The 13,962-nt window shown below is 38.7% G+C and overlaps 1 protein-coding gene and 1 pseudogene across 1 annotated transcript in view; one reads left to right on the top strand and one right to left on the bottom strand.

Annotated features, from left to right (window-relative positions):
- Positions 1-13,962, top strand: part of LOC132476113 (centrosomal protein of 78 kDa-like) — a 51,328-nt gene that overhangs the window by 15,627 nt on the left and 21,739 nt on the right. Inside the window, 5 exon segments of the mRNA XM_060077859.1 lie at positions 370-508; positions 10,837-10,914; positions 12,370-12,536; positions 13,361-13,532; positions 13,855-13,902. Coding sequence (XP_059933842.1) covers positions 370-508; positions 10,837-10,914; positions 12,370-12,536; positions 13,361-13,532; positions 13,855-13,902 — 604 coding nt within the window.
- Positions 1,773-2,743, bottom strand: LOC132483139 (RNA transcription, translation and transport factor protein-like; annotated as a pseudogene).

Raw genomic sequence — 13,962 nt, 5'->3', positions numbered from 1 at the left:
GATTTTTCATTTGCAGTATAAAGTTGATCTGAGAAAAAATGTTTACCTTGGATCTTCACTTGGCTTCTGTGAAAGAAACTTAATAAAATAATATGGGCAATTCCCATTACTAATCCTAACCATGTACAACAGAGGTCTGTAGAGTAACATAGCAAAAATAAGTTCCTGTAATTTTACTTAGTCATTGCCTGTTTTAGACTAAGGAGCAGTGAGAGACATTTATAAATAACGATACCTCAGATCACTTTTGTTAAATGTCCTCTAATACTTGGATATTTGGATCTGGCTTGTGTTATCTTTTTTACAATCTTGTCTTCTTTCTTTGCACTTTAGTGTAACAACTCTATGATTTCTTATCTTCTTCCTCAGACACTCAGGTCCATCAGAATTTCCTGTGACTGTGACAGTAGAGAGTCCTTCCTCGTCAGAAATTGAAGAGGTCGATGATTCCTCAGAAAGTGTTCAGGAAGAGCCAGAGAAAATCCGTTTGAAACAAGAAGCATTCTAGGTACAAAGTTATCACTTTAAAGCTATAGCAAAGATTATTTTTCAAATGGAAGCCTGATTGCAACACTGCACAGCTTGTGTGAGGGTTCTATTTTCTCCTCCCATCTGCATTGTATCCCCTTGAATGGTTCCTTAAGCTTAGACCAAGGTGAATGGTGGACATTTGAAATCTAAGAAATAAAAATCAAAACATGTCATTAGTAATATATTTTCCTTTCCTTAGAACCTTAGTATATTAGATTTAGGGAGAACCTTAGTGGTCATAAGATAAGGAAATTGAGTTCTGAATGAATATAGTCAGCTGATTCAGTGCTCTTGTTTTACAGATGAGAAAATTGACAGTTCTAGTTGAACTCTCTTTTTATAAGAGGAAAATATGGCCTCATTTTAAATAAAAGTAAAGTTGAAAAAAGTTTTGATGTTGATATTCTCCTTTCCTAAAATCAAAAATATCAAGAAGCTACATTATATTACCAAATAAACCTGACCTCTAATGTCACTCCATACTTTTGTTTGTATGGACAGAAAAGAAAAATTGATTTTCATAAGAAATTTTTGCACCTCAAAAATAATATAATTATTTTATTTCAACTTTAATGCACAGCTGAGCATTTCTAGTAAATAAGGGAACACCATTTGGGGGGACCTTGTCTTTGTGCTACAAAGTCCATGTTTAATTTTTAAAAATTATTTAATATGATTTTCTTTTCATATGAAATATGAAACTTGACAGGTTTCAGAACTAATTATCCCATTATTGTAGGACTATGGGAAGTACTCTTTGATTTTCAAAAGAGAAAGTTAGATTTTTATTTTTTTGATGAAAATTAATGATAATATAGAGAAATTTTAAGAAAAGAACTTAGAAACTTATGAAATGTTAGAGTAGGAGAAATCTATGTCATGTAGTGTTACCCCCTTTTGTTTTATAAATGAGCACCTACAATTTGTACCACGTAAGTGGTTTATCAGTAAATGGCAGAGTATGACAAGACCCTAGAGCATCTAACCCGCATTCCTTGTCATTTTAGATGTGGTGTATTCATTTCCTTCACGAGCAGACCAGGAGATTGTATTTCTAAAAGCAATGATAGACACTGGGGAAGACCAAGAAGTTTAAACACTGGGACCACAGAATAGCAGATTCAGAATGCATGAGATCCCTTTTAGCTCTTCTCCATTTTGACAAGACACTACAGTGATGGTATCAAAGTGTTTAAGTATATAAGCCCACAACAATCAAGAGACTTCAACATAGTTTTTTTTTTTTCACCTTCCCAACTTTATTAAAGAAAATGCAGTGATGGTAAATATCTCTAGGTCATAGTCAATTTTCTGGAATTCTTCCCTTGAAGACATGACATTTCCAAACACATGCCAAAGCGTACATGGTTCCCAACTGTACTAAGTAGGTGAGAAGCTGAAATCCTAAAATGTTCACCTTCCAACTTTCCCCAGTCTGTGGTCTGTCTTTGGATTGGCAATAATCGCCTGAACAGCTACTGTGGCTTCATTAATCTTTGTCTGTAGCTCTCTGAGCTCCTCTATTTGCAGCAGTCGCAGAATTTGAGCAGCTTCATTAAGAACTGCATGTGTTTCATGAGAAACACTCCTGTGTCAAAACCAAGAATATGCTTGTCTAAAGCAACAGGCAAGCCCTCTTTCGTTTGATTTGCTTTAGCAACTGCATCCTGTGTCAGGCGCTCCTGGACCAAAATGCGAATTGCCTTAAGCATTAACAGGTAATCATCATGAGCTGAATCTGAAGAAGGTTAGCCAAAGCCATTACACCACCTTAAAATCAGGATTATTTACATCCAAATTGATCAAGGGCTCTGCATTTTTACCTGCATTGTCAGCGTTTATTATATTATCAGGTACCAAGTCCTTGTATTTTTCAGCATTATCTCCATATTCAAGTCTAACAGCTAAACCAAGAAGCCAGTCGATTGCTTCTGGTCGATCTTGAATCTTGAAAGGACAGTTAACATCTCTGAGATACTTTTCAAAGAACTTGGGCCAGTCACTGCTATGGATGTTTCTTAAATTACCTCTGTCTTCAATCTTGTAGTGTCTGATTTTCTGGTCTTCGAGCCAAACAATAAAGTTTCTAAATTCTGTTTCATCTTTACAGTTGAAGCCGGCAGGGTTGTGGTAGTCGAGGGCCGTCAGCTTGCGTCGGAACATGGTGCCCACTGCTCGCTCCGGTCCACCGGGCTGGGGCCGGGAGAGGAGAGGCGAGCTTCAACATAGTTTTGAAAGACGGAAGACAGGTGGAAGAGTATGAAACTGAAGCAGTAGAAAAGAGGAAAAGCATCACCTAGAATATGCACAGGGACCACCTGCAACTGAGGTGGATTCTGACCCCACCTGCAGAAGTAGCCCCATGCTCAGGTGTGCACGTAGGAGAGAGGGTGGAGTTAGTTAAAAGTGTGACTGAGATTGGGGAGCTCATTGAAGGGTTGTGTTTGGAGGAGTGGACTCCCAGCCCCGCCCTCACACTCCTGAAATGAGATGATTTCATTTTGAAAACAGTGAAACTGGCAAGAACTGGGGCAGCTAGTTTGAGTTTTTACACCCTAGAAAATTGTGTTTTGGGGGGATCCTATTACAGTTACTCCCTGCTTTATCCTGCATAAGAAACCAATAAATCGTTGACTTCAGGGAGCTTTCTGCACTCATTCTTAAATAGAAAATAACTCTCATTTTCCTGTTAGTTGAGTAAGGCTTACAACATGAGAGAGGGGGAAAAAGAGTGAAAACATATCCTAGTAGGACCAGGGACAATTTAGGGAACAAAATAATTTAAGAAAAAACCCTAATTAGTATCCTGAGAGAGGTTTAAAAAGAGCTAGCAACTATAAAATAAGACTAGGGTGTTAATGAAAAACAGAATGGTCTGAAAGCAAGAGAGTTCTCCTGGAAATGAAAATATGGTTGCTGAAATAAATTCAGTAGGAATTTAAAAAATTTCTCAGTATATAACAAAGAAAGACACAATGGAAAATGTGATAGAAATATGTTAGAGAGGCTTCACCTGGAAGATCCAACATGTTACGATTAGAAACTCCAGACCCAGAAAAAAAATGGAGGGAAGCTGTCAAAGGGCAACAAAATTCCCCACAGCTGAAAGTAGACATCAGGCCTCAGATTGAAAATAGTTATGCAAGATGAGCAAGAATAGACTCATACCTAGGCACCCTTCATTGTGAAACTTTAAAATACTGAAAAAATAAATTCAAATAGAATATAACACTGAGAGGATACATCCATTCCAGAGAGAAAAATACTGGTCACCTAAAAAAACAAAAGTTAAAATCTGACTTTATCATAGTTGTCATCAGCACCATGGATCCTGGAAGGCATTAGAAAGATGCCTCCAAAGTTTTTCAGGCACATAATTTTCACCCTAGGGGTTTGTATCCAGCCAAACTATGAGTCATAAGTGGAGGCTGAAGAAGATATTTTGTACACAAAGAAATTTGAAAAATTGACCTCCTGTGCTACACCTTAAGCTATTTATAGAAATAATCCAGCAAAATGAGGCAATAAACCAAGAAGGAAGGTAATAGGGGATTCAGTGTAGATTGCAGCTAGTCTAGAGTGGAGAGGCTTCTATTGATTGTGTGATTGAGAGCTTAGAAACACCTTGAGGCGTATTGTACTTACTAGGTATCAGGCATGGTTGGAAGGGAGGAGGGAGAGGAAGAGGAGAAGGAACTTGAACTCCAGAGGAGAAAAGGCTATACGGACATAAACCTGAAGCCAACTAAACTATGGTTGATTTTTAACCTACTATTGGTGAGGAAGGGAAGAATCCACTTTAACTTGCCACCACTCAAGATGTCCCCCTTTTCAGTGACACACAGGGGTAATGACCACCTATCTAATTGGTTGTCCAAACCAGAACTTGTGCAAACTCCTTACACTTCAATAGTGTAAGGAGGCGCTCTAATGCTGTAACATCAGGACAACAGGTATGAACTGGAACAGCCCAAGGCGGCTTGGGGTATGTGGTCACCCTGCACAAGGGCAGTGACACTGGCCCAGTATGGAACGAGGTGTAGTCTATACATGGAGACACAGTACATCTGCAGTGGGCAATATTAATTTAATTGTAATAATGCAGTACTGTCTTGGGTTGCAGCTTTTATTGTCAACTTGCATGTAATCACAAATAAGTAAACTATACTTGCTATGTATTAGTATTAACTTGGTATGTACTGAAATGTATTGTGTACTAGTATGTACTTAGTATATATTAGGCTCTAAATGTTTTTGCATATATTAACTCATTGAATCTTCTGAATAGCCTTAGGAGGTTGGTGCTAATATCATTCCCACTTTTGAGAACAGGAAGCTAAGACAGGGAAGGAGCTTGCCCAGGCTGTACCTAATTTAAGGTTGGATCGAGGCTTTGAGTTTAGGCTCTCTGCCTGTTCTCTTAAACCTTACTCCATACTGACTCTCAAATAACAGAAGACTTAACTGCACATAGAATAGAATATAAATTTCAAATTTGACAACATAAGAGCTAGGTTTGGAAAGTAGACAGGAGGTAGAAAAAAGGGAAGATGGTATGAATGTCCTCATTTTACAAAGCGTGACGTTGAGAGAGTTTCTAGTTGATCAACAATGTAGGTTTTCAAGTATATCACTACAAGTCAAAGAGATCATGAGCAATGGAATAACTCATGATGACATAACTTTACTGAGCAGTGTGGACATAGGAAAGAGTGTAGAGGAACTAAACCCTTACTTGTTAGTAAGTCAGAAAGTGAACAGATAATGCCTCCAATTTAGTGAGAAAATAGTCATGTGAGAGTATTACTTGGAAATGGAGAAGAATTCAAAATGACAATAGTTGGACCTCCCTGGTGGTGCGGTGGTTAAGAAACTGCCTGCCAAGGCAGGGGACATGGGTTCGAGCCCTGGTCTCGGAAGATCCCACATGCCGCAGAGCAGCGAAGCCCGTGCGCCACAACTATGGAGCCTGCACTCTAGAGCCTGCGAACCACAACTACTGAGCCCACGTGCCACAACTACTGAAGCCTGTGCGCCTAGATCCTGTGCTCCATAACAAGAGAAGCCACTGCAATGAAAAGTAGTCCCCACTCGCCGCAACTAGAGAAAGCCTGTACACAGCAACGAAGACCCAACACATCCAAAAATAAATAAATAAATAATAATAAAATAATAAAAAGTAACAATAGTTGATGTAAAACTCATAAGAAAGGAAATCCAAACAGCCAGTAAACACAGAAAAGTGTACGACTTCATTAAGTAATAAGAGAAAAGTGAGTCAAAACCAAGGACACTACATGCCAATCAGATTGACAAATACATAAATAAAGTCTGGTAGTATCAGGTATTGTAGACCTGAAGTACTATGGGAATCCTCTACCCTGTTTATACTGGAGTGTAAATCAACACAACTACTTTGGAAAGCATTTCGCCCTCTCCATCAACTGAAGGTATATAAATAGCCTGTGAGCCAGCAGCCCTCACCCCCGCCCTGTGTAAATGCACCAGAATAACGGGCACAGCAAGATTCCTGTCCATGATTTGCATTAGCACAAACTGAAAACAAACCAAATGTCCATTAAGAGTCAAAAATAAATTATGTATATTTGTACAGTGGGAAAACTGTCCAGGAATAAAATTGAATGAACCAGAGCTACAGGCAGCAATGTGGATGAATTTTTTAAACCAATGTTGAGAGAAAGAAATAAGATAGAAAAGACTTCATATACTATGATCCTCTACATAAAGTTAGATGTTGACACAACTAAACTCTTTTGTTAGGGATGCATGCAGGTTAAAGGAAATGACTGTCAAGAAGTGAGGATGGTGTTTAACCAGGAAAAGGGAAGGAGCTTGTGATGAGAAAAGGATATGGGGGGGCTTTTGCGATGCTGACAAGTATCAATACTTTCAGATTCAAGTAGTGGTTATGTAAGTATTCTCTTTTTATTTGTCACATTGACAGTTTTGTTCTGTGAACTTCTCAGTACACATATCATATTTTACAATTAAAAACCTGCGTAAAGAATCGGTCGCTTCTTGAGTGCTGGATGTGGGAGTGGGATGAGACCATTTCATTTTAAGCCCTTCACTACTGTTTGCATTCGCATGTTCATTCATTCAGCATTAATTGCACATGTTCTATGTACCAAGCACTCTTCTAATTTTATATGTGTTTTAGCTCATGTAATCCTCACAAGAGCTCTGTGATATGGGATCTTATCTCCATTTTATAGATGAGGAAGTTGAGGCCTAGAGTTATAGAACTTGTCCAAGGTTATATACCTAGTGGGTAGTGCCAGGCCCTTTTGCCTCAGAGAATCTGAATTTTTACAATATAATCTAAAAGAGAAATTTAATGACTAATTATAAGCAAAAAAAGTTGCACATTAAAGAAGATGACAAGTTTTCATCTATCCAGTTAGAGAAAAACACAGAATCTGTCTTTCACACACGTACATCTTGTATTGGCAGGGATTTTCCTTATTAAGCAATTATTTATTGACCGTCTACGTTTTGCTAGGCACAGGTGCTGGGGATAAACACTTAATAAAATACACCCCCTATCTTCAAATAACTTGCACTCTAAGTGAGGAAGGACCAACAGTTATAGTAGAGGTTATATACCAAGTGATACATCGCTGATGGCAGTTTAAAATCTCAGAAATCTTTTGGAAAGAAGTCTGGAGATTGGTACCTCAGAGCCTTAAAAATGTTCATTTGCTTTGATCTCAAACTCATTTTTATGGATTTATTGTAAGAACGTTATTCTCAATATGGAAAAAAGCCTTCATGCATAAAAATGGTTATTTTGTCTGATAATGTTGAAAAGTTGGAAAGGATTTAAATGTGTGAAATGGTTAACCAGTAAACCCACTCAGTGGAATATTTTGTAGCCCACACAAAAAAATCAAGGTTATGAATCCCCTGATTATATGAGAAATGATTGATTTCAATGTTAAATGGAGAAAAGTTGAACATAAAATTTGATATCCAATATGATGGGAGCTTTGTCCCAGAAAAATCACCCTAGCCGGTGTACAGAAGGGAGGAAGGAGAGCAGATGACAGGAAGGAAAATTATTCCAAAGCCTTATCATTAGTCTTGTTTAAGTAATAGAATATCAAGCAATTTTACTTTCTAACTTTTTTGGTTCCATATTTCCATGTAAGGGACATGGATTCTGAATACTTTGTAGGAGGAGGGTACACTTTTTCACAAAAATTTAACACTGTGTTCTAATTCCCTCCATTAGAGGGAGAAACTGTTGCATGTAATTGCACTTTGATGTGCTATTTAGAACCAGTCAGGAATTTTAGTCTACTTTCCTCTGACCGTGGTGAGGGTTTTTTGTTTGTTTGCTTATTTGTTTAGAATTTCTTTGAAATCAGTTTTAGAAGATTGATGAAACCATTATAGTAAAAGTAGAGGCATTTTGCAATTTTTTCCCCTTTTTCCCCATTGAAAACTTGACTGGCTTTAGTAATGGAACATTAAAGAATTTGAAGTTCTTAGACTCTCAATTTTTTAAACATGTTCTGAATATAAAAATATATGTTCATTGAGCAAATGTTTGAAAACAATGAACAAGTTCTTGAAGGAAATAAAAGCCACCTCTGCATGTACACACACCTAATCTGCTCTTTTGTCTTAAAAATTTATCAGAAATATTTTGCCATGTCACTAAATACTCTTCTACATCAGAGAATTTGATTAAGCTTATGCATCATCTCCCAGGAAAAACGCATAGATATATTTTGAATGTAGAACTCCTGAAGCCCATTCATTAACTCTGGTTGAGACCTCTTGTCATTCTTTTCTTAGTGGCTTCATAGCACATTCCTTCAGACGGTGAGCTGTTTTTATTTAAACCAGTCCCAATTTGGAGGCTCTTAGCTTTCTTCTAGTGTTTGGTTATAAACAATCTTATGACATCATGTTGGTAGATACATCTTTGCCCACATCTTTGATTTTCTTAGGGTAAACTCCTGATGTAGGATTGTTGTTAGGTACCAAGAGCTACTCTCCAGAAAGTGATACCAGTTGCTCTCCCAATGATGGCATATAATAGAGTTCCTCATTCTTTAAGTGATTGTTCAAAGCAGTTAAAAGGTATAAATATACCATACTGCTTTCATAAGTATAGGAATTCTGATTGTTTATCGCTGCATAAGAAACCACCCCGAAACAGTGGCCTAAAACAATCATAGTAATTTATTTTGTTCACAAACCTGGAGGTTGAGTAGGATATTGATTCTTTTACTACACTCTTACTGACTGAGAACAATACCTATTTGACTAGCTCACAGTTCTGCAGGTCAGAAGTCCAGGCACAGCGTGACTGGGTTCCTGCTCAGATACACACGGGAACATGTGAGTTCCCTCCTGAGAGTGTTAAAGCACATGAAATTTAAGTGTAAGACATTGAGCCCCAAACATTGGATGTTCACCATAGTTTGTGTGGGTCACAGAGTGGAAATCAAGATGTCAGTCTGGCTGTGTTAGCATCCAGAGAGTCTGGGAAAGAATGCCTCCAGGCTTCTTCGGCTTGTTGGCATAATTCAGATTCTGCAGTTGCAGGACAGAGGTCCCCATTTCCTTGCTGGCTGTCAGTCGGGGGACAGTCTCACCTCCTAGAGGCCTCTCACTTGCCTTCCCTGGCACAGCATTGGACTTCTTCAGAGCCGGCAATGGAGAGTCTCCCTCTTGTCCCTTTTGTACTTCAATTCAGGAAGAGTTCAGGTCCTTTTCATGGGGTGCCTGAGTAGGTCCCATCCACCTAGAATAATCTCCCTATCTTAAAAAAAATCAACTGATTTTGAACCTTAATTCCGTCTGCAAAATCCCTTCACTGCAGCACCTAGATTTAGAGTTTGGATAAGTGGAAGGTTTGTGTACGTCAGTAAGTAGGAGTCTTAGGGGCTCTGTTAGAATTCTGCCTATTGCAAGCAGTGTCCCCACTTCAAGGACCAAAGTGTTTTAGTTCCTAAAACTCCTAAGAGAGTTTATCAGTGTTCATTTTATTTTATTGACCTTGGTGGATGGGAAGACTACCACCTCCGTGAGCAGGAATGGCAGCCAGCTTCGTGGCTCTGCTACTTAGTGGTGTGACCTTGGCTGTGCTGCTCTACGTACTCTACTTCTCTGCCTCTGTTTCCCTCATCTGTAAAATAACGTGGAGTTAGTGATTGTTCTTTCCTCGTACGTTTTTTTTTTTTATAAATTTATTTTATTTATCTATTTTTGGCTGCACTGGGTGTTTGATACTGCTCACGGGCTTTCTCTACTTGCGTCGAGTGGGGGCTACTCTTTGTAGTGGTGTGCGGCCTTCTCATTGCGGTGGTTTCTCTTGTTGCGGAGCACGGGCTCTAGGCGCACAGGCTTCAGTAGTTCTGGCACGCGGGCTCAGTAGTTGTGACTTGGGGGCTCTAGAGCGTAGGCTCAGTAGTCGTGGCGCACGGGCTTAGTTGCTCCGAGGCACGTGGGATCTCTCCGGACCAAGGCTCGAACCCGTGTCCCCTGCACTGGCAGGCGGATTCTTAACCACTGCACCAACAGGGAAGTCCCCTCTTAGGGTTTTGATGATTAGATTTACTTAATGCCCAGGGAACTCCAGGAACAGTGCTTGACTGTAAATTGCTTTAAAAGTGATTACTTTTGGGGCTTCCCTGGTGGCGCAGTGGTTGAGAGTCCGCCTGGCTGCCGATGCAGGGGACATGGGTTCGTGCCCTGGTCTGGGGAAGATCCCACATGCCACGGAGTGGCTGGGCCCGTGAGCCATGGCTGCTGAGCCTGCGCGTCTGGAGCCTGTGCTTCGCAACGGGAGAGGCCACAACAGTGAGAGGCCCGCGTACCGCAAAAAAAAAAAAAAAAAAAAAAAAAAAAAAAAAAAAAGTGATTACTTCTTAAAACACTACTTTTGTGTCTGCAATTATGCAATTTTGGTATGTTAAGCATGTTCATTAATAGGACTTCCTACTATAAAGAGACCCACAAATAAAAATAGAACTTTTCTTTCTTGGTCTTAACTATTTATTTCTGATTTGCTATGTTATACGCATATGCCTTTTATGGTGGGCTGCCACAAATTTATGCTGGAAAAAGTGGAATTTAAATAAATCTTTACTATGCTAATTTGATAGATTTGGTAATACATTTCACTAGCATGGTATGATATTACCAGTAGCAGACTAAAATCTGAGTTCACTTCTGGCTCTGCCCCTAAAACCTGACGAGGCCTATAGCTGGAAAGGCTTTTGGATATTATACTACGAATTAGTTATAACATTTACTCTGTTTGTTTAGGAAAAACTGGAGGAGTGCCTAAAGCAGTTAAAGCAGGAAAGAGTAATAAGACTTAAAGCTGATAAATGAGTCAATGAAGTAAACAATTTCTTATACTTTCCAGAGTGTTTTGGTTTTATTTCGATTTGATTTTAAGCCATATACACATAGTTTGTAAACTTTAAAACTGTAATATGTTGCAAATTGGTTGTATCATATGGACTTTTGCATTTGTTGGTATTTAGTGATCATATGATCTATATTCCAGAAAGCATGTTTTTAAAAATGTGAAAATCTCATTTTGTGTGTGTGTGTGTGTGTGTGTGTGTGCTTTCTTATGACATTAGCTTATTTTCTGTTCATAATTCTTTGATTCAAGAATGCACTTTTTGTGCATATACTGTATATACAGTAGCATAAAAGACACGATGAGACTCTCCCTGCAATGAATTAGGAAAGTGAATCATTTAAATAAATTTAAGATATTGGAAAACTTCTAAGAATGCAATGAAAGATAAAAATATATACTCTAAGAATTACATTAGGTAATGTGCATGAAAGCAGAGCATAATCTAAAAAGGTCTATCTAAATATACTTTATCAGAGGTTGAGCATAGGGAGGAATTTTTCAAAGTGCATCCACTGGATTGGCGGACACTCATTCAATAAATGGTGAGCACCTGCTTATATAAGGCAAAAGGGGCATCATGAACATAACAGCCTTTCTGAGAAATACTGGAGTTGAGCTTATCGGGGGTTTTAAGTGCATAGGTAATGAGCTGAAGGGAAGAGTGCATGGGAGTGAATATTTTGAAGGAGCCAAAGAAAATATTGGTGATCGTACATTTAATAAATTGGGTTGGTTATGATTTAGGCCTTTTGTATTTCTTTCTTTTTTGTGTGTGTGTGGTACGCGGGCCTCTCACTTTTGTGGCCTCTCCCGTTGCAGAGCACAGGCTCCAGACGCGCAGATCCCGCGGCCATGGCTCACAGGCCCATCCACTCCGCGGCATGTGGGATCCTCCGGGACCGGGGCACGGACCCGTGTCCCCCTGCATCGGCAGGCGGACTCTCAAGCACTGCGCTACCAAGGAAGCCCGATTTAGGACTTTTTAACGTAAGCATTAGATATTTTGCTCACTAAAGTTAATTGTTAACATTCAGCAGAGTTGTAATATGTTTTGTTCCAATCAGATTCTATAATTCACTTTCTAATTTAAGGGAAACTTAAAGCAGGTAATTTTCTAACGTGGAATGAGGCTCCATTATGAATTGAACCAGTTAGAAATGTGATCTTTTGTGAAAGATCATTAATAAAATGATAACTTTGGTTTATTTATATACCACCTAAGCGTTATATAGGAAACTTTGTTGGGTGCCTGGGGGTTTTGGTTATTATGTGATATGGTCTCTGTCTTTACTGGTGGAGAGTTAGGTTAATTACAGATTAATTACATTTTGAGTGTTTTAGCTTTGTTCCTTGAAGCTAGATAAGACTACTTTTGACGACAATGAGAAAAAATCATGTCAGACATTTTCAGTCTTCTTTTATAGCTGGAACGTGAAAATGCCCAGTTAAGAAATACAACTTTCTCTTTGTCTGAAGCCCTTCATGCCCACTCATTGACAAGCATGATCCTGGATGATGAAGGTGTTTGGAGCAGCACTGAGAATTCTTTTCAGAAGTTCCATGCTTTCCTGGTTTTCCTTAAAGATGCTGGGTTAGTTCATTTCTCTTCATGGCATTCTTCTCTTTGCGACTCTAATGGTAGTTTGCTGAGGAACTGGAGCAATTTTCACCACTTACGTGGCCATATTTAGCCAAATTTAGTGTAATTATAGGTAATATAGTTGACGTTTTAAAATGAGGAATTAAATTTTTTAAGAAATGCAAATAGGGGAGCCTGCTTTGGTAGAGTGGGGAGCCCATTATAAAAGAGTAACCTGTAGACAGAGTAATTAGTACGTACAGTTTTTTGTAAAGACTAAATTGAAGGCAGTTTTTCATTGAAAATATTCGGGAATGGATAAGAATTTTCCTCTCTTTCATTTATTTTGCTTGTTTAATAAGTTTGAATTAAAGTTATTTTTGTCTTAGACATAAAAATTATTATTAATCTGCAGGGAAGATATAGGTCAGTGGTTCTCAACCACGAGCAATTTTGCTGAAAGAGGGAAGTGGAGATTGATAGTTGATGGAGTGGTGTTTTGTTAGTGAATGAGCTGGTGTTGGGAAGGGAGGAACAAACACATTCTTGGAAACTGGAGGAAAGGTGGTAAAGAAGTGTGGGAATGGAGGTGTGACAGGCAGTGGATGGGGTGCATGGTACATGTTGAAGCTGCTAGTGAGACAGTGGGATGTCTCCTAGAGGATGAATCTGGAAAGGGCTGAGAAGTTGGGGGAGAGAGAGGCTTGTAGTCTGGAGTAGGATGTTGGCTTTTAAGATTTTAGAAGTATTTTATGATTGTAGCTCTGGGGAAATCTTAATTGCTCTTCTGTGATTATAATAACCTTTGTCTTTTCTCCTTTCCTCCTCTGGTCCAGGCTTGGGCAGCTGGCTACAATGGCTGGTATAGATCAGTCAGATTTTCATTTACTAGGTCGTCCCCAGATGAATTCTACTGTTAGTAGTCCACCTAAAGAAGAAAAGAAGGCACCTGAAGAAGAGAAATCAGAATCAAAGCAGAGTGCCCCAGGACCAATGCAAAATCTCCAAGTAAGTGGAGAGGGCAACACTTAATGATTCTAAGAGTGATTAGCAAAAAGGAAATGACCAAGTCACAGAGAAAATAATAATGGTCAGTCTCTAATAGTTCACATGCTCGCGAGCTAGAAGACTCTGGAGTCCTCTCCAAATCTGAGATTAGTAAATGTGGGCCCATTTCATGATACTGTATTGTTGTACATAAGAAAACTGGAAGTTCTTTAGAAAATGTATGAGTTACAGCAAACTCTCCTTAATGAAGAAAGAAAACATTACAGAAAATATTCCAAATTTTAAATTGTATAAATGTCTGTTCTATTCATATTTTATCTAGGTTTCTATTTGTATGCAGTTAGCTTACAATGAAGGAACACTAATGAAGGTACACGTACTGATACAATTTTTAAAATAAGTAATCTTGACATTGCTGATATATAAGATC

The sequence above is a fragment of the Mesoplodon densirostris genome, chromosome 2 (assembly GCF_025265405.1).
Source record: "Mesoplodon densirostris isolate mMesDen1 chromosome 2, mMesDen1 primary haplotype, whole genome shotgun sequence".
In the NCBI taxonomy this organism is placed as follows: Eukaryota; Metazoa; Chordata; class Mammalia; order Artiodactyla; family Ziphiidae; genus Mesoplodon; species Mesoplodon densirostris.
This window is presented reverse-complemented; position numbering and strand designations above follow the sequence as displayed.